This window comes from Pseudorasbora parva, chromosome 2, assembly GCF_024679245.1.
Source record: "Pseudorasbora parva isolate DD20220531a chromosome 2, ASM2467924v1, whole genome shotgun sequence".
Taxonomy (NCBI): domain Eukaryota; kingdom Metazoa; phylum Chordata; class Actinopteri; order Cypriniformes; family Gobionidae; genus Pseudorasbora; species Pseudorasbora parva.
The window spans coordinates 3,850,017-3,876,946 of record NC_090173.1 but is presented as its reverse complement, the minus strand read 5'-3'; the positions used below and the strand labels follow the sequence as shown (position 1 = coordinate 3,876,946).

At 37.9% G+C, this 26,930-nt stretch overlaps 2 protein-coding genes across 2 annotated transcripts in view; one reads left to right on the top strand and one right to left on the bottom strand.

The window, feature by feature from the left end:
- The window catches only part of LOC137048106 (zinc finger protein 665-like), a 79,271-nt gene that overhangs the window by 38,976 nt on the left and 13,365 nt on the right, over nt 1-26,930 (top strand). The window lies entirely within an intron of this gene.
- Nucleotides 154-26,403, bottom strand: LOC137090349 (serine-rich adhesin for platelets-like). Its single transcript, XM_067454299.1, has 10 exons — nt 26,288-26,403; nt 16,443-16,772; nt 16,017-16,352; nt 10,424-10,537; nt 10,025-10,099; nt 8,750-8,782; nt 6,388-6,477; nt 6,126-6,154; nt 738-806; nt 154-585 (listed from the first exon to the last, which is right to left on the bottom strand). Exons 1-10 carry the CDS (start codon nt 26,346-26,348, stop codon nt 532-534), a joined length of 1,191 nt encoding a protein of 396 aa, XP_067310400.1. The 5' UTR covers nt 26,349-26,403; the 3' UTR covers nt 154-531.

Genomic DNA, 26,930 nt, shown 5'->3' with positions numbered 1-26,930 from the left:
GCAAAAACACTTTGCACCATATTGTGCCGGGTGTATGTTAGGCCCCAAGGTTTTTTGTGTCACATCTGCAGAGTCTACACAAGAAAATATTCATAATGATGGAAAATATATTTCACCATAAACATGTTTGACATATAGGCTATTTTATTATTGGCAAATAGAATATAATATTTCAAACATTGCTGAAAGCTGCTGCTCAAATGACTCAAACACCAAATGATCATTCCTGTCATACAGTGATAAACACTTTCATCATCGAGTAGCTTTGGCTGTTCTCATAACTAGTGCAAGCTGAGAGTTAATTCATCTGCAGCAATAGATGATTTAATGAGAACGATCTAAGAGAGGAAAACTGTCCTCTAATCTCTAGACTTTAAACTGGCAGACCCTGAATTAATAATACACACTAGCATTAACTGATCAACAAACAGACAGAAACTATAAAAAACATGTCAAACTGACCAAAATAAGCAATAACTAAAAAACATGGTTCTTCACAGAGGCATAAAGTTGATTGCAGTCCTCCTGAACTCACGCATTCACTCCTCTGATGGAAGCATACGTCACTTTATCATCACAGTGAACCTGAATCAACATCACAGTTATTGTCAAATAAGTTTTCAAAGCCAAAACAGTTTCGACACACAATTATTACAGCATGTTGTTTGAGCTCAAATTAAGACTTTTGAAGAAATGCACACAAGAATAAAACCGTTATAGACCATGGGCTTGCTCACCTTGTTCTTTTTGTCTGTGTTTTTACTGTACCCAGTGACCTCAGTGTAAGTCACATCATCTGTCCGCCCCTAAACATCAATAGAAATATGGCACATCAGAAATATGTACCATCAGTACTGTGTTACACAGATGCTGCAAATATTTCAGGTAAAATAGTGTTTGGGCAATTTCATCAAGTTTTGTGAAAATCTGCTCGTTAACATCAGTTATCTTAAAAATAATGGTCCATCCCCCTGGGTGCTAGTCAGAGCACAAATAATGAGGAGACAGGTGATCAGATCAACTTTGTATTGGTGGGAGAGGGATGAACCACAGATGCTCAACCAATTATGCATGTAGTCTAGAAAATAATAAGTACAATAAAGATAATGAATAAATCAAATATATTAACAATTATAAGCCTTCACTGTTACATAGTGGAAAATAAGTATTCCTTATTCACATCAGTGACATTTCTTTACTAAATATCCAGTTAAATAAACAGAAACACGGTATCTTTACAGGAAATGAAAGCCATAAGCGATCATTTGTAATGAACACCATACAGTGACCATATAAGGACATCCTTTTGGCACATATGAGCAGCACTCAAATAAACATAACGTTCATTTAGGATCATAACAGCTTAACAGATCAATATCGCCTAATCAAGACTTAATTAATAACTTGTAACACTGATCTGCAACATCATAAACTGAAAACTCTCGTGAAATAATACTACCTATCTGAATGACACAGAACAATCGCTACAGGACATGACTGGGCATGCACTGACGCATGTAAGACTGTTCAAATCACTGTCAATATAAATATAAGTGAATAAACTTACTTTAAGGTCAGTGACTAACATCTCGATGTGACATCAGCAGAAATTACCACAAACTAACAGGACTGAACCTCTTTACAGCTGACAGCTCGCACCGATCACACAGAAACAGCGGACAGCGGCAGCACAACTGATTACACTGTTTACTCACTACCGGAATATTACTGCAACTCTGGTTTCAAAATAAAAGTCCCAACTGAAAGAGCCTTCAATACAGCCACCCCCAAAGATGTGGAGCATCTTTGCGTCCATGAAACACAACTAATTGATGAACCAAATGGTTGGGGGCATTTGGTTCATCATTGGGTAAGGCTGGGAGGATGACAGGCAGGCAACCGGTCTAGTGTAGACTTGACCCTTTATCTTCACATCAGCTGACCGGATATGACCATCTGGAATTAGGTGAGTCTTGATGACCTGTCCCACAGCCCATCATTTCCAAGGTAGTTGGGGGGTCTACAATCAGAACAAATGTTTTCTCCTTCCAGTCAGGTGGCGAGGCTTGCCATTTCTGCCAAGTTTGGAGGTTTGGAAGATAGTCCCTTATGAACCTGGACCAGAATTGATCCGCTTGGACCTGAGAATGTCTCCAGGGCCGCCGACTTAACATCTCTGATTCAGGGTAAATAATTTGAGGCAGAGATCCATCAGGCCACCCCATGAGGAGACTATTTGGTGTCACCGGGTCAGTGTCTGCCACATCTGTTGACACATACCTCAAGGGTTTTGAGTTCAGGATGGCCTTCACATCCTGCAATACTGTCATTACGACTTCCTCTGGAACTGACTGTGGACTCAAAACTGTTTACAGGCTTGACTTAACGGATCTCACCTCTCTCTCCCAAACTCCACTGAAGTGGGGGGCTGATGGAGGATTAAAGTTAAATTTGATCCTCTGGCAGGCTAGTTGATGCTGTATGTCAGGAGCCAATGCGGCATAAGCTTCCCGTAACTCCCTTTCATCCCCACGGAAGTTAGTACCCTGATCCGACCATAACTCTGCTGATGTTCCTCTCCTTGCGACAAACCTTCTAAAAGCCATGAAGAAGGAGTCTGTACTCATGATAGGAAGTAAGTATAAATGGATTGCTCAGTGGTCAAACATTTAAAGAGAATACCCCAATGCTTCTCTGTAAGCCGTCCAATCTTGACCAGTAGGGGTCCAAAGTAATCCACTCCACAAGAATGGAAGGCAGGTTTGTAGAGTCGAAGGCGAGTAAATGGACTGCATTTATATAGCGCTTTTATCCAAAGCGCTTTACATATTGCCTCACATTCACCCATTCATACACCGACGGCGGTGTCTGCCATGTAAGGCGCCATCCAGCTCGTCGGGAGCAGCTGGGGTTAGGTGTCTTGCTCATGGACACCTCGACACTTGGTCAGGTGGAGTAGAGGGTAGATCCGCCATCTTAGGGATTGTTGACTGGGCCCTCCACCGTTGACATTCTGGGCAGCTATGCTGGAATCTGCGAACAGCTTCACGGCCACGGAGAACCCAGTGGTGTCGTCGTAATTCCGCGAACAGCCGTTCTGATCCAGAGTGATGTAACTGGTGGTCATAATGGTGAATTATCAAACGGGTGACCGGATGATTAGGATCCAGGACCAGAGGATGTAAAACGGAGTCATCGATGCATGCAAGCCTCCTCAAATGACCTCCTGTCCTGATCAGACCAGTGGATGGATCCATTTCAGGGGCTAGAGTTACCAGCTGACTTCCGGACCGAACCGACTTTCCTGTCCCTAACAGTTTATAATCCTCAGAAAAGGATTCCTGCTGCACCCATTTGAGGATATGGAGCTCAGCCTGGCAGTTGCCCTCAGCCTGTGGAGAAGTCCCTGGAGCAAGGGTAGCACAAAGTTCTTGGGCCGCCATGTCCAATAGTTCCTGCCAGGTGTTGTAGTTCCATCCAGTGTTGGGAGGTAAGGTATTAATCCCACAGAAGGCAGATTTCCACAGTTTTTCATCATCTGCCAGGGTTTTACTCTTTGGTATTACTGGCCACTCTTTGGGATATTGGAGGAGAAAAGAGGGTCCTTGAGACCATCGATTTGGTTCAGTAAGGTATTGGAGAGGTTTCCCGTTTGTAAGGTCATCAGCAGGGTTGTCTGCAGAGCTGACATAATGACAAGAACACTTATTGGACAGCTCTTGCATCTTCTGCATCTCTGCAATTCAGTTTTGCCCCGAAGACCTTGTATCGACAGGACTTGTCCACAAGGAAATAGACTTGATACATAGGGTCAACTCGTTCTCCAGTAACTTTGCCAACTGTGCAGTGATTAGACTTCCACAGAGTTCCAGGCTAGGAATAGAATGAACCCGTTTAGGAGTGACATGGGAGCGTGCTACAATGAAGGACAGGTAGGTCCGACCGTCCTGCTTGGTCATCCGGAGGTAAGCCACCGATCCATATGCTCGCTCAGAAGCATCTGAAAAGATATGTACCTCATGAGTAGCACCATCCTTCCCAACTTCAGGAGGTACATAAGGCCGGGGAAAGGTGACACAAGGAAGGTATCAGAGTTCCTCCTCCCATGCATTCCAAGACTGGAGGAGCTCAGGTAGTAGGTTGGGGTCGTCCCACCCTCTCTTTGTTCCACAGTTGCTTAATGATGACCTTCGCTCAGGTCGTACAAGGTAGAAGCCATCCCAGAGGGTTGTATTGGGTAGCTAGGACCTTATGGATGTTTCTCAAAGTGGGAGTGTTATATACCACAGGTCGGTGTTTGTAGGACAACGTGTCTGTCTGCTAGTTCCAGCTCAGACCCAGTGTTGACTCAGGGATGTTTGACAGAGTTCCACACTCGCAGCTCGGGCATTGGTTGGTAGGTGATTCACTACACCAGAATCATTGCAGGCCCACTGGCGAATATCAAATCCAGCGCCAGGAAGAATGTTCCTTAGTCGATCAATCAAGTTTTGTGCTCTACCAACAGAAGGCAGGCTGTGCAGGCAGTTATCGACATAAAAACATCTCTCCACTGAAAACCAAATCGCCTCATCTGTCTGGGGGTGTTGTCGTACCTAAGTCTCTCTGATCGTACCCCACAGATGCATAAAACAGATTTTGTTCTTCAGCTGACAGTTCTTTCGGTTCTGCGACCGTGAAAGCAAAGGCTAATCTTTCTCACCATCTTGCATAATGACCAAATATAAGTATAATATACCCAATTGCACTAAAAATAGTTAATAACAGTGATGTAAACTCCTGAAGTCTGATGTCAGACTGCGCGTGTTTGCCACCTGTCAGCGCTCGCGCAAGCGTAGCTGGGGCTGATCGGAACCAATGAGAAGTAAATGCCTGTACTTCTGCTGTAGCTGCTTGACTGGGTAAGACAGAAAGCAAAACAGTCCTCTCCGAGCCATCGTCCAGAAGAGCGAATGTGACAATCTTTATAATGTAGTTTTACAGGAACCACCTTGAGCACAACTTGACCCCCGACAGAGGGTTTATTCAGGAACAGCCGATCTGGAGAGGAATTTGTCAGGCAGCTCTTCTCCACATTAGCTGAATCTTCCTTCTGGGATGGACTGACATTCACCTCATGAAGAGGGCGGAGATGGGTACCTTGACAGATGTTGCAAGGCTTCTTAAGGTCGCACTGAGCAGCGTGGTGTGCCCTGGCGCTGCGCCAACAACGGTTGTTACTACAAATCCATGTCCTGACCTGATCGGAGGTAAGCTTATCGAAGTCTTATCACAGAAAGGACAATAACATTTTGATTTAACAGGCTTGGTTTGTGAAACAGGACCTTTCTGAGGGACAGGAGTCTTACCCTGGGATTCTCCAACACCATGCAGTATGGTAACAGTTATTTTCGCTGAGTCTGACTTGGCATGTGAAAACTTGGCTTTAAATAAAATCCTCATTAGTGCCTGCACGGATTGGTTGAATGAGGTATCTATGTACACATATCTATGATCACACAGTTATTTTGACCTTCTCCGGCAGGAGAAATGGCATTGGAAATACTGGATGAGGTCTGTCTGATATGAGGTAAACAAATACCATAAATACTGTTAGGTTTCTCATATTAAAACATCAATGTGTCATAGAGCCACAGAGTTTAATATGGATTTGTATAGCTATGTGTTTTTTACTCTCATAGCGACTCTCATAGAAAAACACCCCAATCGCATGCATTATACGAGCAACGGTTGTGGTTAAAAATCTTCATTTGTATTCTACTGAAAAGAAAAAAAATAACTACATTCTGAATGCCCTGGCTGGGTAATCAGTTAAACATCTAAATTAATTTTGGGGTAATCTTTAACACTACTCAGTGTTTATTAACACTTTAACACTCTTGAGTGTGGTCTTAAATTAACTCTTCAGAAATATACAAATATCAAAACATCAACAAATTACTTGAGATGATCATATTGTTTACTGCAATGAGTATGAAATGAAATGTTTGTGTCATTTTTTCAATCATATGTATTTTTATCTGTTACTTTAGACCAGAAAGAGTACACATTTACTAACTTGTCATTGATCTGAATAATAAGACTTATGAACATTAATAACTCATGGATCGACCTGCAGTACTCACCACAGAGTCATCCGTGCCGCTTCTGTTCCCTGAAAAATAATGTCATGGGAATATTTATCAGACACACAGCCTCTAATGCATATGACTGTCAGTTTGTAAAAGAAGATTTCTAGTGCTATAGAATAGAAATATTATTGTTAACTCATTGATTTCTCTTTACTCAGAGGAATTCTCTCTATATTACACATTTATTTTTATCTGTAAATAGTTAAGATGTCTTTTTGGCTGTTGTTACCAAATATGAGGAACTGTAAAAACTCACCGGCTCTTTTTTTCCAAATCAGCCAGAGAATAAGAGCAGGAAGGAGAAGGACGAATAAAACGGCAACGATCACAATCACAGAGAGAGAGCCTGTATAGAGAGACACGTTCAGCATTACTGTTTAACCTTAAATACATGAAATACAAATAAAGTCATAAATGTCACATTAAAATCATAATTATCCATGTTCCTCATGAAGTAAAGTGATACTTGCGAGGTACAGTGCATCCGGAAGGTATTTACAGCTTTTTCACATTTTATGTTGCCTAATTCCAAAATGGATTCAAACACCCCCCCCCCCCCCAATTTATATATATATATATATATATATATATATATATATATATATATATACAGTCTTGTTCAAAATAATAGCAGTACAATGTGACTAACCAGAATAATCAAGGTTTTTACTATATTTTTTATTGCTACGTGGCAAACAAGTTACCAGTAGGTTCAGTAGATTCTCAGAAAACAAATGAGACCCAGCATTCATGATATGCACGCTCTTAAGGCTGTGCAATTGGGCAATTAGTTGAATTAGTTGAAAGGGGTGTGTTCAAAAAAATAGCAGTGTGGCATTCAATCACTGAGGTCATCAATTTTGTGAAGAAACAGGTGTGAATCAGGTGGCCCCTATTTAAGGATGAAGCCAACACTTGTTGAACATGCATTTGAAAGCTGAGGAAAATGGGTCGTTCAAGACATTGTTCAGAAGAACAGCGTACTTTGATTAAAAAGTTGATTAGAGAGGGGAAAACCTATAAAGAGGTGCAAAAAATGATAGGCTGTTCAGCTAAAATGATCTCCAATGCCTTAAAATGGAGAGCAAAACCAGAGAGACGTGGAAGAAAACGGAAGACAACCATCAAAATGGATAGAAGAATAACCAGAATGGCAAAGGCTCAGCCAATGATCACTTCCAGGATGATCAAAGACAGTCTGGAGTTACCTGTAAGTACTGTGACAGTTAGAAGACGTCTGTGTGAAGCTAATCTATTTTCAAGAATCCCCCGCAAAGTCCCTCTGTTAAAAAAAAGGCATGTGCAGAAGAGGTTACAATTTGCCAAAGAACACATCAACTGGCCTAAAGAGAAATGGAGGAACATTTTGTGGACTGATGAGAGTAAAACTGTTCTTTTTGGGTCCAAGGGCCACAGGCAGTTTGTGAGACGACCCCCAAACTCTGAATTCAAGCCACAGTACACAGTGAAGACAGTGAAGCATGGAGGTGCAAGCATCATGATATGGGCATGTTTCTCCTACTATGGTGTTGGGCCTATTTATCGCATACCAGGGATCATGGATCAGTTTGCATATGTTAAAATACTTGAAGAGGTCATGTTGCCCTATGCTGAAGAGGACATGCCCTTGAAACGGTTGTTTCAACAAGACAATGACCCAAAACACACTAGTAAACGGGCAAAGTCTTGGTTCCAAACCAACAAAATTAATGTTATGGAGTGGCCAGCCCAATCTCCAGACCTTAATCCAATTGAGAACTTGTGGGGTGATATCAAAAATGCTGTTTCTGAAGCAAAACCAAGAAATGTGAATGAATTGTGGAATGTTGTTAAAGAATCATGGAGTGGAATAACAGCTGAGAGGTGCCACAAGTTGGTTGACTCCATGCCACACAGATGTCAAGCAGTTTTAAAAAACTGTGGTCATACAACTAAATATTAGTTTAGTGATTCACAGGATTGCTAAAATGATTGAAAAAAAATGTTTGTACAAAATAGTTTTGAGTTTGTACAGTCAAAGGTAGACACTGCTATTTTTTTGAACACACCCCTTTCAACTAATTGCCCAATTGCACAGCCTTAAGAGCGTGCATATCATGAATGCTGGGTCTCATTTGTTTTCTGAGAATCTACTGAACCTACTGGTAACTTGTTTGCCACGTAGCAATAAAAAATATACTAAAAACCTTGATTATTCTGGTTAGTCACATTGTACTGCTATTATTTTGAACAAGACTGTATATATATATGTATATAAACCTTTTAAAAGTATTCACAGCCTTTGCTGAATGTATTTTTTAAATCTATTTATTATTTTGTATATATTTGCAAAGGTTTCAAACAAACTTCTTTATGTTGTCTTGGAATAAGGCTGTATCCTAACAAAATGTGAAAAAATGAAGCGCTGTGAATACTTTCCGGATACACTGTACTTGTTTCTCTCAGAGTTTATGAACAAGAGAATGAAATAAGAAAGTGATGTAGATTACCAATTAAACATGGCTTGATTCAGAGTGTGTGTTTAGCTGCTCTAACAACTCCAGAGAGGATTCAGGACATTCAGATACTGATTCTAGAGTGAATTTAACCACTGGAATGAGGATGATGTTCATACACACCTTGATTCAGAGAGTTTGGTGGCAGTGATGGTGCTGTAATTAATGATACAAAATATTAAAAACAAAATGGAAAAAGAAAAGAACATATTTTAATGATACATGAACAGAACATCAAGGCATTTCTTTTACAAACTGGGACTGGTTTATTACAACTGCTGTGGTCCAGGGTGTGTGTGTGTGTGTGTGTGTGTGTGTGTGTGTGTGTGTGTGTGTGGCCTGGTAATCCCTACGTTATGGGGAAAAAATGTCCCCACAAAGATGGCAATATCCGAAATCCTTGTCCTTGTGGGGACATGTTTAGGTCCCCATGAGGAAAACATCTTATAAATCACACAGAAGGAGTTTTTTTGAGAAAGTAAAAATGCAGAATGTTTCCTGTGATGGGTAGGTTTAGGGGCAGTGTGTGTGTGTGTGTGTGTGGGGGGGGGGGGGGGGGGTAGGATGTACAGTATAAAATCCATTACGCCTATGGACAGTCCTCATAAAACATGGAAACATGATTGTGTGTGTGTGTGTGTGTGTGTGTGAGTTCTGGAGCAAACTGCTCACACTTACATGGGATGATTTGTTTAATAAATGCTTATTTAAATCATTTAGGATTAAAAAAAGCATTGTTCTTTCAATCACATATACAAGAATGTACATTTCCTGAAGAAAATGTGAGTGGTGCTTGCAGTGGCAAAACTCGTGACTAGGGCTGCACGATTTGGGACAAATATCTAGCGATTGCGATTTAAAATGTGTTGTTTTTTGTTTAGGTTTTTTACAAATGAAAAGTGTGTGTATTACATTTTATGTTTATATATTAACATATGGAGCTAGATATAACATACGGAAATATGACAAAATGATCTGAATTGTTTGAATGAACGTCATGCGTCATGTCAGGCTCTTCAAATGTGGTAACTCACGAGTTTCTACGAAATCCTCGCTCTGAGTATGACTCTTTAAATATTGTTGCTATGTTAAGCCTATGGGATTTTTTTTCTGAATAATCTGCATGTTATGACACGTCATTCATGGGTCTGTGACAAACGCTGTGGGAGGAGTATGTGCCGAGATGTTTGTGGAATATTAATAATAAGTATGGAGAACAACAATAGTTGCTTCACAAGCACCGCCAATGAAAGAGTATATTTACATCAGCTTTACGTTGACTTCCTGTGTGTGTGAGGAAAGTGAATGATTGAGGTCTACAGATTCAATAGTTTGATCAGCTCTTTCTCAGTAATTGGCTCTGTAAACCTCAGAAATAAGAAAGACATGCAGAAATACCTTGTGCAGTAAACACAGGTGTGTGTGTGGCTGTCGTCCTCTCAGAGCTTCGGGTAGTTAATGATTTCTGGTTTTCTGTACAAATTAAAGGATGGATTTTTAGTTCAGATACACCATATTCTGGATAAAGCATTTAAGTGATAAACATTGATCTTAGCCCTGTTTTGACTAGTGTGTGTGTGTGTGTGTGTGTGTGTGTGTGTGTGTGTGTGTGTTTGTAATAGTTCTCACAGCAGCTCATAACAGTCTAGTTATGATTATTGTGTATCAATGTCCTAAACTCACAGCCAGATCTGATTAAAGAGCTACTTTGAGTAGATGATATTAGTGATGATAAACTGAGAGTCAGATCAAAGCGCTGAAGTGAGAGACTGATGACGTGATCATGTGATCATGAACCTTGTGTAGGAGCTGCTGATGTAGTTGAGCTTGATTTCTTCTGAGAGTTTGAGCTGCTGACTGGAATCAGTGTTGATGAATCGACTGCAGAAGATGAATGTTCAGACACATCATCTGTAGGACATTAACATCATATTTTCATACTTGATCATGACATACAGTTTGTGTTCCATCATCACAGTTTACAGTGGCAGTTATTGAAGAGATGTGTTACTATAATAACCACATGAAGATATTTATGCCTTGTTTATATGAGAGAGAAACACAGTGAGCTGCTGCCCATAAACCTTCAGTTTGTCCTGAATCAATGACATTATTAAGCCTGATTATTAATCATAAACCTTCAGTCTGTCCTGAATCAATGACATTATTAAGCCTGATTATTAATCATAAACCTTCAGTTTGTCCTGAATCAATGACATTATTAAGCCTGATTATTAATCATAAACCTTCAGTCTGTCCTGAATCAATGACATTATTAAGCCTGATTATTAATCATAAACCTTCAGTTTGTCCTGAATCAATGACATTATTAAGCCCGATTATTAATCATAAACCTTCAGTTTGTCCTGAATCAATGACATTATTAAGCCTGATTATTAATCATAAACCTTCAGTTTGTCCTGAATCAATGACATTATTAAGCCCGATTATTAATCATAAACCTTCAGTTTGTCCTGAATCAATGACATTATTAAGCCTGATTATTAATCATAAACCTTCAGTCTGTCCTGAATCAATGACATTATTAAGCCTGATTATTAATCATAAACCTTCAGTCTGTCCTGAATCAATGACATTATTAAGCCTGATTATTAATCATAAACCTTCAGTCTGTCCTGAATCAATGACATTATTAAGCCCGATTATTAATCATAAACCTTCAGTTTGTCCTGAATCAATGACATTATTAAGCCTGATTATTAATCATAAACCTTCAGTTTGTCCTGAATCAATGACATTATTAAGCCCGATTATTAATCATAAACCTTCAGTTTGTCCTGAATCAATGACATTATTAAGCCTGATTATTAATCATAAACCTTCAGTCTGTCCTGAATCAATGACATTATTAAGCCTGATTATTAATCATAAACCTTCAGTTTGTCCTGAATCAATGACATTATTAAGCCTGATTATTAATCATAAACCTTCAGTTTGTCCTGAATCAATGACATTATTAAGCCTGATTATTAATCATAAACCTTCAGTCTGTCCTGAATCAATGACATTATTAAGCCTGATTATTAATCATAAACCTTCAGTTTGTCCTGAATCAATGACATTATTAAGCCCGATTATTAATCATAAACCTTCAGTTTGTCCTGAATCAATGACATTATTAAGCCTGATTATTAATCATAAACCTTCAGTCTGTCCTGAATCAATGACATTATTAAGCCTGATTATTAATCATAAACCTTCAGTTTGTCCTGAATCAATGACATTATTAAGCCTGATTATTAATCATAAACCTTCAGTCTGTCCTGAATCAATGACATTATTAAGCCTGATTATTAATCATAAACCTTCAGTTTGTCCTGAATCAATGACATTATTAAGCCCGATTATTAATCATAAACCTTCAGTTTGTCCTGAATCAATGACATTATTAAGCCTGATTATTAATCATAAACCTTCAGTTTGTCCTGAATCAATGACATTATTAAGCCTGATTATTAATCATAAACCTTCAGTCTGTCCTGAATCAATGACATTATTAAGCCTGATTATTAATCATAAACCTTCAGTTTGTCCTGAATCAATGACATTATTAAGCCCGATTATTAATCATAAACCTTCAGTTTGTCCTGAATCAATGACATTATTAAGCCTGATTATTAATCATAAACCTTCAGTTTGTCCTGAATCAATGACATTATTAAGCCCGATTATTAATCATAAACCTTCAGTTTGTCCTGAATCAATGACATTATTAAGCCTGATTATTAATCATAAACCTTCAGTCTGTCCTGAATCAATGACATTATTAAGCCTGATTATTAATCATAAACCTTCAGTCTGTCCTGAATCAATGACATTATTAAGCCTGATTATTAATCATAAACCTTCAGTCTGTCCTGAATCAATGACATTATTAAGCCCGATTATTAATCATAAACCTTCAGTTTGTCCTGAATCAATGACATTATTAAGCCTGATTATTAATCATAAACCTTCAGTTTGTCCTGAATCAATGACATTATTAAGCCCGATTATTAATCATAAACCTTCAGTTTGTCCTGAATCAATGACATTATTAAGCCTGATTATTAATCATAAACCTTCAGTCTGTCCTGAATCAATGACATTATTAAGCCTGATTATTAATCATAAACCTTCAGTTTGTCCTGAATCAATGACATTATTAAGCCTGATTATTAATCATAAACCTTCAGTTTGTCCTGAATCAATGACATTATTAAGCCTGATTATTAATCATAAACCTTCAGTCTGTCCTGAATCAATGACATTATTAAGCCTGATTATTAATCATAAACCTTCAGTTTGTCCTGAATCAATGACATTATTAAGCCCGATTATTAATCATAAACCTTCAGTTTGTCCTGAATCAATGACATTATTAAGCCTGATTATTAATCATAAACCTTCAGTTTGTCCTGAATCAATGACATTATTAAGCCCGATTATTAATCATAAACCTTCAGTTTGTCCTGAATCAATGACATTATTAAGCCTGATTATTAATCATAAACCTTCAGTCTGTCCTGAATCAATGACATTATTAAGCCTGATTATTAATCATAAACCTTCAGTTTGACCTGAATCAATGACATTATTAAGCCTGATTATTAATCATAAACCTTCAGTTTGTCCTGAATCAATGACATTATTAAGCCTGATTATTAATCATAAACCTTCAGTTTGTCCTGAATCAATGACATTATTAAGCCTGATTATTAATCATAAACCTTCAGTCTGTCCTGAATCAATGACATTATTAAGCCTGATTATTAATCATAAACCTTCAGTTTGTCCTGAATCAATGACATTATTAAGCCTGATTATTAATCATAAACCTTCAGTTTGTCCTGAATCAATGACATTATTAAGCCTGATTATTAATCATAAACCTTCAGTCTGTCCTGAATCAATGACATTATTAAGCCTGATTATTAATCATAAACCTTCAGTCTGTCCTGAATCAATGACATTATTAAGCCTGATTATTAATCATAAACCTTCAGTTTGTCCTGAATCAATGACATTATTAAGCCTGATTATTAATCATAAACCTTCAGTTTGTCCTGAATCAATGACATTATTAAGCCTGATTATTAATCATAAACCTTCGGTCTGTCCTGAATCAATGACATTATTAAGCCTGATTATTAATCATAAACCTTCGGTTTGTCCTGAATCAATGACATTATTAAGCCTGATTATTAATCATAAACCTTCGGTTTGTCCTGAATCAATGACATTATTAAGCCTGATTATTAATCATAAACCTTCAGTCTGTCCTGAATCAATGACATTATTAAGCCTGATTATTAATCATAAACCTTCAGTTTGTCCTGAATCAATGACATTATTAAGCCTGATTATTAATCATAAACCTTCAGTTCGTCCTGAATCAATGACATTATTAAGCCTGATTATTAATCATAAACCTTCAGTCTGTCCTGAATCAATGACATTATTAAGCCTGATTATTAATCATAAACCTTCAGTCTGTCCTGAATCAATGACATTATTAAGCCTGATTATTAATCATAAACCTTCGGTTTGTCCTGAATCAATGACATTATTAAGCCTGATTATTAATCATAAACCTTCGGTCTGTCCTGAATCAATGACATTATTAAGCCTGATTATTAATCATAAACCTTCAGTCTGTCCTGAATCAATGACATTATTAAGCCTGATTATTAATCATAAACCTTCGGTTTGTCCTGAATCAATGACATTATTAAGCCTGATTATTAATCATAAACCTTCAGTCTGTCCTGAATCAATGACATTATTAAGCCTGATTATTAATCATAAACCTTCAGTTTGTCCTGAATCAATGACATTATTAAGCCTGATTATTAATCATAAACCTTCGGTTTGTCCTGAATCAGTGACATTATTAAGCCTGATTATTAATCATAAACCTTCAGTGTGTCCTGAATCAATGACATTATTAAGCCTGATTATTAATCATAAACCTTCAGTTTGTCCTGAATCAATGACATTATTAAGCCTGATTATTAATCATAAACCTTCATTTTGTCCTGAATCAATGACATTATTAAGCCTGATTATTAATCATAAACCTTCAGTTTGACCTGAATCAATGATATTATTAAGCCTGATTATTAATCATAAACCTTCAGTCTGTCCTGAATCAATGACATTATTAAGCCTGATTATTAATCATAAACCTTCAGTCTGTCCTGAATCAATGACATTATTAAGCCTGATTATTAATCATAAACCTTCAGTCTGTCCTGAATCAATGACATTATTAAGCCTGATTATTAATCATAAAACCTTCAGTCTGTCCTGAATCAATGACATTATTAAGCCTGATTATTAATCATAAACCTTCAGTCTGTCCTGAATCAATGACATTATTAAGCCTGATTATTAATCATAAACCTTCAGTTTGTCCTGAATCAATGACATTATTAAGCCTGATTATTAATCATAAACCTTCAGTTCGTCCTGAATCAATGACATTATTAAGCCTGATTATTAATCATAAACCTTCAGTTTGACCTGAATCAATGACATTATTAAGCCTGATTATTAATCATAAACCTTCAGTTCGTCCTGAATCAATGACATTATTAAGCCTGATTATTAATCATAAACCTTCAGTCTGTCCTGAATCAATGACATTATTAAGCCTGATTATTAATCATAAACCTTCAGTCTGTCCTGAATCAATGACATTATTAAGCCTGATTATTAATCATAAACCTTCAGTCTGTCCTGAATCAATGACATTATTAAGCCTGATTATTAATCATAAAACCTTCAGTCTGTCCTGAATCAATGACATTATTAAGCCTGATTTCTAATCATAAACCTTCAGTCTGTCCTGAATCAATGACATTATTAAGCCTGATTATTAATCATAAACCTTCAGTTTGTCCTGAATCAATGACATTATTAAGCCTGATTATTAATCATAAACCTTCAGTTTGACCTGAATCAATGACATTATTAAGCCTGATTATTAATCATAAACCTTCAGTCTGTCCTGAATCAATGACATTATTAAGCCTGATTATTAATCATAAACCTTCAGTTTGTCCTGAATCAATGACATTATTAAGCCTGATTATTAATCATAAACCTTCAGTCTGTCCTGAATCAATGACATTATTAAGCCTGATTATTAATCATAAACCTTCAGTCTGTCCTGAATCAATGACATTATTAAGCCTGATTATTAATCATAAACTGACGCTCCTACACGGGTCACACTGGGGTTTAATGACTATTGTCATTTATGCAATATTTCATGTATGACCCATATAGGAGGTCAAATTATCAGGATTTTGTGCATTTTCTGGCTTTGGCCACTAATATTTCACAAATCCTAAATGTATTTTGTAAATAAAGAGTGTTTTCTCACCTGAACTCTTGACAGTGTGTGTGACTGAGGTCTTGAGTTGTTTTCTCTGAGTAACTTCACATCTCCACTCTCTGTTGTGATCTTCATTCAGGAGTGTTGTAGTCAGAGTGATGATACAGCGATCTGGAGCTGATATCTGATATCTGGAGTCTGTCTGAAGATCAACACCAGCCTGATTCACCCACAGCAGCTCAATATCCTCAGTATTGACCAAATCATCACAAGAGTATCCAGGATACAACTGACAGGAGAGAGTCACAGAGCGGCCTGAACTGAGCTCAGTCTGAGAGGATGATGATGATGATGATGATGATGATGATGATGATGATGAAGAGACTGAAACACAACACAAGACACACACATCATTTGTGGAGTTGAAACAAAGAATCTGCCCTTTTTAAATTGACCACATAATCATAAACTCACCATGAAGAACGTGCAGATAAACACGAGCATCAGGTCCTTGTTGATGTCCATTCACATATTGTTGGCAGGTGTATAATCCACGATCTTCTATTGTGACGTTGTTGATGTTCAGAGAGCAGTCAGACCCCAGACTCAGACTCTCATGTCTCTCTGTGTCTTTCTTCTTCATCCCTCCATTAATCAGTTCAACGGCTGCTGATTGTCTGAATCTGTTATAGTGTGTCCATGTGGTTGATGTGCAGTCAGAAAGAGCATTATTACAGGACAGACGGACATTTCCACCAGAACTGATGAACACATGACCATCACCATCATCCACTCCACTGGAACCTGAAACACAGAACATCTGACTGATCATTATGATATTAATAAATGAAAACATACCAGCATAAAAAGCAGAGGATTGAAATAATGCAGTGTTTTCTCCTCACGTAATGCAAACTCACTGGAGAAGTGTTGCTTCACAGCGCTCTTATTAATATCCAACATTTAATGGTATTCAGAACAGAACCAGAATGAAAGAGTATCTATAAACAAGCCCAAACTAATTCATTTAAAGTGGCGTTGGGCTCATGTAGCCGAACTCTCTCATTCGGCACAGATCCAAATGTTTCCATATTTCTTGATGTATTCAGATGCTAAACTATTATTTATGATGTAAACTTCATGACTGTTACAGTATGGACAGAAAATCCTCCTCTTCACTCGCGCTAAAATGAGCTTGGCAACACCTCACGCTGAACACATTCATATTAATAATAACTGAAATATTAATACTGAAATATTAAACTGAGCAGTGCCACTTTAATACGTTTGCTTGACTGTAGTTTATTTTGATCCTGAGGCGCCGGCGCGATCAAACAGAGGAAACAGAAAATACTCTGTCCTTTTGCTCAGATTAGAGTAAGACATTATTCAAAACTGCAAAGTGTTTTAAGTCTTGCGATCCACCCGAGGGTCTCGACCCCAGGTTTGAAAACTCCTGCTCTAGAGAGACTGACTTTCACACAAGTGTTGTGTTGAATGTTTGACTGTCTAACCCTGACCACTAACCTCAGAGGAACAGACTTTGACAGGACAGCGGTTGAGGAGCATGATCTTCAGTGTGAGATCTGAACACTGGCTCAACACAAGACCACTACTGTTAGTTTCTCTTCTCTATTTGAGCAGTTTCCAGAATAGAGTTCAGTTCTAGAAATAAAGAAGATCCGGTCCAAGCCACTCTGAGAAAGAGACAGACAAATATACAGACGCAAGAGAAACGGTGAGAACCGCTTTCAGAATCTGTGAAAATGTTCATGATTTAATCAAATAAGAGGGTTATTTTCCATTTAGTGCTAAACCTACCCATTACACACACACACACACACACACACACACACACACACACACACACACACACACACACACGTGGTTTACAGGGACTCTCCATAGGCGTAATGGTTTTTATACTGTACAAACCGTATTTTCTATCCCCTTACACTGCCCCTGTCCCTAAACCTACCCATCACAGGAAACATTCTGCATTTTTACTTTCACTAAAAAAAACCACATAATTTAGTATGTTTTTAAATTTATTTGAAATATGAGGACATTTGAAATTTCCTCATAAACCACATTTATTGTGTAATACCAGTGTTATACAAATGTGTGTCCTCATAAAACATAAACAGGCTCACGCACTCTCTCTCACACACACACACACACACACACACACACACACACACACACACACACACACACACACACACACACACGTCTGGTTCACTATCTTTGTAGGGACTCTAGACGTAATGGTTTTTATACCGTACAAACTGCGCATTCTCACACAGCCCCTACCCCTAAAGATACCCACACACCTTTTGAAAAGTGGGGACATGGGTAATCTTTATTTCATATCATATGTCACCCTCTCCTGTAATACCTGTGTCATATCATTATACACTTTTGTGTCCTGATATTTCAAAAGAACATGTGGACACACACACACAGTTTTATCAATCAACGGTGTGTAAACTTTTGAACCCTTTTCTTGCCACTGTAAATCAGAAATAAATGAACGGTCATCAAATACAGTACAGGTCAAAAGTTTGGACACATTACTATTTGTAATGTTTTTGAAAGAAGTTTCTTCTGCTCATCAAGCCTGCATTTATTTGATCAAAAATACAGAAAAAAAATATATTGTGATTTATTAAAATTTTAAATAATTGGCTTTTAATTTTTTTTATACTTTAAATTATCATTTATTTCTGTGATCAAAGCTGAATGTTCAGGATGGTTCCTCCAGTCTTCAGTGATCATGATCCTTCAGAAATCATTCTCAGATGAGGATTCATTATGAGTTTTGGAGACAGTTCTGCTGACATATATTTTTTCATAACCTGTGATACTTTTTTATAATACTTTGATGAATAAAAAATAAAAATTAATATGTTTAAAAAAAAGAAGCAAATGTTTTAAAAATAGAAATATTTTGTACCAACAATATACACTACTGGTCAGTCATTTGGAGTCAGTCTTCAATAAATCAATAATTCTATTCAGCAAGGATGTGTTAAATTGATAGTAAAGGAGATTTATATTATTTGAAAATATGTTTTATTTTGAATAAATGCAGTTCTTTTGAACCTTTTATTCATCAACTATATTAGGCAGCAGAACTGTTTCCAACACTCATAATGAACTGTGGCACTGAAGGAGTATCAGAGGCTTTTGGGACGGATGGCGGCGGCCGCAACGGTCTGTCACTACGGGCTGCTTTTCATGCGGCCCCTTCAATTGTGGCTAAAAAAGCGAGTACCGAGAAGAGCTTGGAAAATGGGCCGTGCCCGCGTTGTGGTCAAGCGCAAATGCTCGACTGCCCTGAGACCATGGCGGAATCTGGACCTGTACCTACGCGGCGTCCAGCTAGGAGCGGTGACGCGGCGGAAAGTGGTCACGACGGACGCGTCGACGATGGGCTAGGGAGCCCATTGTGACGGCGTGCCAGCATCGGGCTTGTGGACGGAGAAACCCATATGAAAAAAACCTATATGGTTCATATATAGTGACCATATATGTTCCTTACTTAAATCAGTCAGAATTATCTTATATGTTTAATGTAAGTCCCATATATGTCATACACAAAATCAGACCGTTTATGGCCCATTTCATACTAAAAAACACACAGAAAACTTTTGGGTCATGTATGAATACTGCAAAAATCTTATATGAGTTTTACATGTAAACTGTATGCAATGGTATATGGTATTAGTAGAAAATACATGATATTCATATACAAATCATATAAAGTTCTTATACTGAATCATATGCTAGTCATATTAAATTCATATAGGATTTATTTATATTTTGTGTCATTTTTTTATATGCTTTTTATACAGATTTCATATTTTTTTAATAGGGAAATGGTGTGTTAGCTCTTCAAGTTTATATAATATACATATAAACTACATATAATAATCATACATGATTTCAGTCAATATTACAACATCTCTGCATATACTAACCATATATGATTTCAATCAATGACATACACACATTTGTGATGGAAACACTTTTATTTCAACACAAAATGAAACACTCAAATTATTCTCCACATGAGTAATTTACAATTCCAACTTGATAGCAAACTGAACTTTGCTGAGGAAAAAAACAACAACAAAATACACTGAACACAGTGTCATGGCCATCGATCAAAGTTAATTAACGGATTAATTCACCCCAAAATAAAAATTGACTGATAATTTACTCACCCCCATCTCATCCAAGATGTTCATGTCTTTATTTCTTCAGTGGAAAAGAAATTAAGTTTCTTGAAGTAAACATTCCAGGATTGTTCATCATATAATGCTTTTCAGTTGCAACCAAAATGTTAAAGGTCCAGATCAACGCCGTTTCAAAGGGCTTCATAGCCTCTGTGTGATCCCGGATGAGGAACAGGGTTTTATCTAGTCAAACGATCAGTCATTTAAAAAAATGTTTATACTTTTCAACCTTAATTGTTCAACTTGCTCAGCTCTGCGAAGTGCCAAGGATGACGTAATCACGTGTAAATGGTCACATAGACAGAAGTCCCGCTCTCGTGTTTACTGAGCACTCGTGTGAAGAGCAAAAACACTCAATTTTCAACTTCAAAATCATCCAATATCGTTGTTTTATCTTTTTTTTATTGGCTAGAGGGCATTTGTATTACTCTTCACATGAGTGATTTGTAAACACGGAGGTGGAACTGCATTGATTTGGACCTTCAGTATTTTGGTTGCAACTAAAAACCATAATATGATGAAAAATCCTGGAATATTTTCTTCAAAAAACGGAATTTCTTTTCGACTGAAGAAAGAAAGACATGAACATCTTGGATGACATGGGGGTGAGTAAATTATCAGGACATTTTAAAAAATCATTTAAAAAATATCCATATTTTTGACTTTAGACTAAAATATCTTCCGGCAGTCAACTGTGCGTGTCTACTTACAACAAAAGAGTGACCTCTGACCTGAAGCATGATGTATTGATGAATGCGGTTATGCAGAGAATAGAGGAAAACAAAACACTGGTCACAAATTTGAATTTAAAGAGGATTCGATAAAAGAGAAGAGCTTGATTTTGTTGCCCAGAGAGACATTGAAGCTTACGCTACTCCTACATCGCATCACTCAGGTCACTCTCTGGACGCAAGTCGTCTGTCATGAGCTTGTTATTTTAGTCAATAAGGTTATAAATATGGATATCTATATCAGTATCTATATCAATTACTATATTAACTTATTTCACAAAGTAATTATAGTACACATATTAAAGCTTTATTTGTTGTGTTCTGAAAATAAATGAACGTCTTATGGGTTTGGAACGACATGAGGGTCATTTTAACAACATACATTTTTGGGTGAACTAAACGTTAAAAATTGACAAAGTTTAATAAATACTGTAATAATGTATTGCGCATTGTTAGTTCATGTTAGTTAATAAATTACAATAAAGTCTCATTTGTTAACATTAGTTCAAGTCTTACAACTCACATTACATAAACTTCTTCAACACTTCCCCTTCAGAACTGAACCAGTCCTCATGGGATGAAACAGTCTGTGGCTGAACCTGTTCTTCTTGCGTGGTCTTCAAATGTTTTCATGAAGATCTTTCTGTGGAAGAAAAAGAAAATCTTCTTGACCACCCCATTTACATACAGGAATATTAGAAACACGTTTCAATATAACGTTTTTTTTTTTCAGTATAACAATATATTCTTATACAGTAACTTACTTTCTATTACAAAATTGTAATATTATACATCATTTAGATTCATATTTGTTGCAGTTACATGAATGCAAATGATAGAAGTTTATATTTTAGCTATATTTTAACTACATTACAGCAATTTGCAAACTCAAGTTCACTAAAACATTAACTCTTTTAAAGTGAATTGGCACAAAATAGACTATTAATGATCACAAAAGGAACATACCGGTAAACAATTCACATCACATTTATTCTAACTTTTGCTTTTTGTCAGTGTCACACAGCTTTCATTGTCACACAATCGTTGTATAACGTTATCTATGCAAACCATGAGCTTTAGGGTTTAACTTAGTTATCAAATGACATAGTTAAACAACTAGAATAGTCGTTTTTTACATTTGATCATTTAGCTTTCATTCAAAGGGACTAACAAATGAGGAGACCAATCATATAGTTTAATAACTTTAGTACAAATATAAGCATTTTTCACTTGTTTTGGTAGATTAAATACTTGTAATTTAATTTTTGCACGTGCGCGCAGCATAATTAGGCTTAACGTTACCTGTACATTACCTAACACTAAGGCTGTGGCACCGACATGATAACAGAAACGAACAATTTACAAATCTTTTAGCAAATCTTGCCATTAAATAAGTTATCATTTGCATTGAGAACGACATGACAAACACAAATCTTACCTGGAGCTCGACACTTCGCGGTCCCGCTGGGAGGCAATCATATCACGGAGACAACAAGAACCCGCGATTGATTTCCGCCTGGCCGCGGCGCGTTGACGCATGCGCAGTTTGCGATGACAGAACTAAGGCTATTTTTAAGTGTTTAATTATTATTTTTTAAATATTGCTGATATTACTGTTAACAAAAAGTTTGTATAGGTAGAACATTACGAAACAAATATATGGGAATATACTGCAATTATATGCAAAATAGCCTATATTAAAGGAAATATAAAGGAATAAAGGAAAATAAAGCCTTTTTTAATATAGCCACTGTAATGTATGCATATTGACTATATTTATAAAATATCGCTATATTTTAACACATACAATATTAAGTAATTAAGATATAAATAGTATTACATGTAATATCCATTAAGTTGTATCCTTTATTGTGTAGCCTTACTGTAGATTGAATTTCCCATATTAATGTGAATGCATGTACACACATAAACACTTTTACAGAATGAGTTACAACAAATTTCTACTTCCCATCATGCTTTACTTCTGATTTAAAGGAGGTTAAATGTTAAAATAATTGTTATTTCATGTGTTTTTGCTCAATTTAATAGAGGGAGATAGGTTGAAATAGTGGAGATAGTGAGGTTGACTTTTGGCCAAAAAACAATAAAACTGTTACTTTTATTAAAAATAATGTCGGTGCACTTTTCAGCAGTTACAGCTCTTTGCTAAATATTTAGGAACATGCCGGTGTGCTTGACTTAGAAATATATATAAAACTCTTTGTAATTGTTAACATTTTCATAAGTAACTGTATTATAATAGCACTTTTTTTCTCAGTAACTGTAACGGACTACAGATCCTTTTATTTTGTTCAATATATGTTTGGGTATATCATCAAATGCACATCAAATACAATAACATACATAAATATATTGTCCCATATTTTTCTAATTGAAAGCAGCAATTCCTCATGTATTATTAAATATTGTAATATATTTATCCTGTATATTTTTAATATGCAGTTAAATAATTTAATATATTTATCATTCACATATATAAGGAAATATTTTCTTTGCATTAGGGTTACCCATTTTTATTCGTTTTACTTGCTAATTCATTTACTAAAGTAAAATCTCACTGATTTGCAGGGGTTGTATTTAACACAATCCACCATATATATTTTTTACAGTGTAGGACATATATGATTGAACATACATGAATATTGTACAATTTGTATATGTGGTTTTTGCAGCATATATGATCCTTATAGTTTTCTGTTGGAACATATAAGAATCACACATGTTTTTAGCGAGACTTTTCCATATGGGAAACTTGGCACATAAATCGTGTGGAATTGCGAGCGGTCCTGTTGGCTTTCCAAAGTTTTCTCACGCTAGTCCAAATCCAAGGGCACCATGTGCTGATTCGCACAGACAACACATCGGTAGTGTCATACATAAACCGCCAAGGCGGGGTACACTCGAAAGCCCTGTACGAGCAGGTGGTTCACCTCTTACTGTTGGCCGATCGCCATCTGCTCTCCATCAGAGCGGCACACGTTCCGGGCTACCTGAACAGCGGCGCGGATATGTTGTAGGGAATGGAGACTCTCCCCTGGGCGGGGATGCACTCACGATGCAGTGGCTGAACACCCGTCTATATGCGTTTCCCCCCTTGAAAATTTTGCTGCAGGTGCTGCACAAAATCAAGGAGGAGAGAGCGTCAGTGCTGCTGGTCGCCCCATTTTGGCCGAACAGACCGTGGTTTCCCGATCTGATGGAAATACTGCCAGCCCCCCCCGTGGATGATCCCGCTGAGACGGGACCTCCTGTCGCAGGCAGGCGGCTCAATATGGCACCCCAACCCCAAATGGTGGAAACTCCATGTGTGGGCGGTGTGCGGGAGCCAGTAATAGGGGATTCGTTTTCTCGCCGTATTATGAACACAATTACAGAGGCTCGAGCCCCCTCTACAAGACGCCTATACGCTTCTTAATGGGCCGTGCTTGTGAAGTGGTGTGAGTTGAGTGGTTGCGACCCGGAGAACTGTTCCGTGTCGGACATTCTGAATTTTCTACAGCAGTGGATGGACGGCGGCAGTATGCCTTCCACTCTTAAAGTTTATGTTGCTGCTATCTGAGCCTTTCACGTTACTATCGACGGACGCTCGCTGGGTAGGAACGGCCTAGTTGCAAAATTTTTGAGAGGCACGAGACGGTTGAGACCTTCTCGCCCCCTACGGTACCGTCGTGGGACTTGGCCTTAACCCTCTGGGCTCTAGCGCACCTCCCTTTGAGCCGCTGATGTCTGTAGGCTTAAGGGAGCTTTCGCTTAAAACCGCACTTCTGATCGCACTCGCCTCGGTTAAGTGCGTAGGGGATTTACAAGCGCTCTCTGTGAATGCTGACTGAATGCAATTTGGACCAGGTGATTGCAACGTCACTCTACAGCCCAGACTAGGCTACATGCCTAAATCGCTTTCTACATCGTTCAGAGCACAAGTGGTAACACTCCCAGTGTTGACACTTGACACTTTCCAACATGTGTTATGCCCTTTGCGAGCCTTACGAGTTTATGTCAACCGCACAGCTCGGTTCTGGTAGTTGGATCAATTGTTCATGTGCTTTGGGGGCAACGCTAAGGGACAGCCTGTCTCTAAGCAACGACTGTCGCATTGGATAGTTGAGGCGATTGCTTTGGCTTATTCTAGCAAAGGAATGGAGTGCCCTATTGGTATTAGAGCACATTCAACAAGGGCAATTGCCTCTTCATGGGCATGGTCTAAAGGCGTCCCAATCAACGACATTTGTATGACCAGGTCGTATAGTTGGAATTCGAGACATGGCGTAAGCCGCCGAGCTCACAGTTCAGATCTGCTGTACTCTTGTCAGTCGGAAGATTCTGAGCAAATGCCGCCAAGACGATACATTATATAGCAGTTGGGCTCCGCCCCCTTTCACTGTCTTGACTGGCATTGGCCAGTGACAGTTGCAACTTCACTGGCATTGTGCAATAATATTTCAGTAATGTAGGAAGGAAGGGAGTCCCCAAGCGTCAGCTTCTGACGCCATGTCCCGTTCCCGTCTCTCAGGGAACCGAGGTTACGACAGTAACCGGTGACGTTTTCTCTGTCCTAAAAACGGCCTGATGATTTCCTTGTTCTATGAAGTTCCTCCTTCAGAAACACGTAATGAGTTCTGATTGGGCTAGCGCTTCCCGTGTTGTGATTGGACAGCAGCTTAGCGCACTTTGCCCGGAAAGGTCCTGCCTCTTACCATAACGGGGCGATGCAAGCGCTGAATGCGTGCTCTTCTCCACATGGGAGAGCAACGAGACCACGCTCCCTATTTTGCGTGTTCTTGTGGGCGGAGTCAACAAACGGTTCTAGTGACGTCATTACAGCAGGAAGTGCAGCGGTGTAGTCCAAACCGGCCGTTCGCTGTAGGCTTTGAAAGGGAACTTCTGTTTAATAAAATATCTCGCTTGGCATTGAGCTTTATAATTTTACAGGTATTATTTATGCTCTAACAGCAACATTACACACTAACTAAAGTTTGAAAGATGGAATCACGAAGAACGGGACCTTTAATACAATCTTTAAACAGTCATGATTGTTTCTATAATTCATATAATGTTTAATTATCAGGTATAAATAGCTGAAACATCTCTCTGTGAGTAAATGAATGATTGATAATAAATGAAGAGCTTTACATCAGATCTGAATGACACTATGACACACATTATAACAAATATCAGTGCATTCAGGAATAAAACACAACCAAACGCCATGACATGACTTTCAGCAACAGTTTAAACTTTTTACCAAACACTTGCCACAATCAGTTTTTGAATATGTTCACATCATACAGATCTTTATGATATCTTATAGATAAACAGATGTGTTTACCTGAGAGAAGAGAAGAGAGAACGATCAGTCCCAGCAGACACAGATCACACTTATCAGCCATTTTCTGTCTCTGTCAGTCTTTCTGTTCTTTATATAGTCACAGCTCTTCCTTTATCATCATCAGCTCCTCCTGTGGTTGTGAGCCTCTTCCTATCTGACCAGTGTTTAGTGCTGACTCTATGATGAAGACACACGCATATTCGTTCAGCTGCATTTCCTTAGCTCTTCCTCTGCCTCTCTTACTCTCTTGCTTGGCCCCTTGTTTCATTCGACCGTTTTGCACCTGTACCGTTACACTCCTGGAGTAACGTATGCGAGGGGGTGCCACTACATTGTGAACATTTTCAAAGGGTGCCATGACTGAAAAAAGGTTGGGAAACACTGGAATCGACAACAGCTTCACTATACTGGTATTTGCAGCAATTTTTGGTCAACAGTACAGCATAGTGTGCATTGATTATTACATCAACCGCATTTACAGTGTCATTTTAAAATGGAGAGTGATGGAGTGATCCAGAAAAAATAGACAGAATTGCAGAATCCTTTCATAAAAAATGTATTAACTGTATAATGCAGAATATGTCAAGCTTTGGAGGAATAAATTAAGTTACTGGTGCTCTTCAGTCATTTCTGACCGAAACAT

Bases quoted from the DNA above. Each gene is read 5' to 3' on its own strand.
- LOC137090349 (XM_067454299.1), bottom strand. From the start codon at position 26,348: ATGGCTGATAAGTGTGATCTGTGTCTGCTGGGACTGATCGTTCTCTCT. The intron at 10,100-10,423 runs GTTCATGATCAC...TAATTTGTACAG, and splicing joins ATCAGCAGCTCCTACACAAG to AAAACCAGAAATCATTAACT. The intron at 807-6,125 runs GTGAGTACTGCA...ATTGATGTTTAG, and splicing joins GCGGCACGGATGACTCTGTG to GGGCGGACAGATGATGTGAC.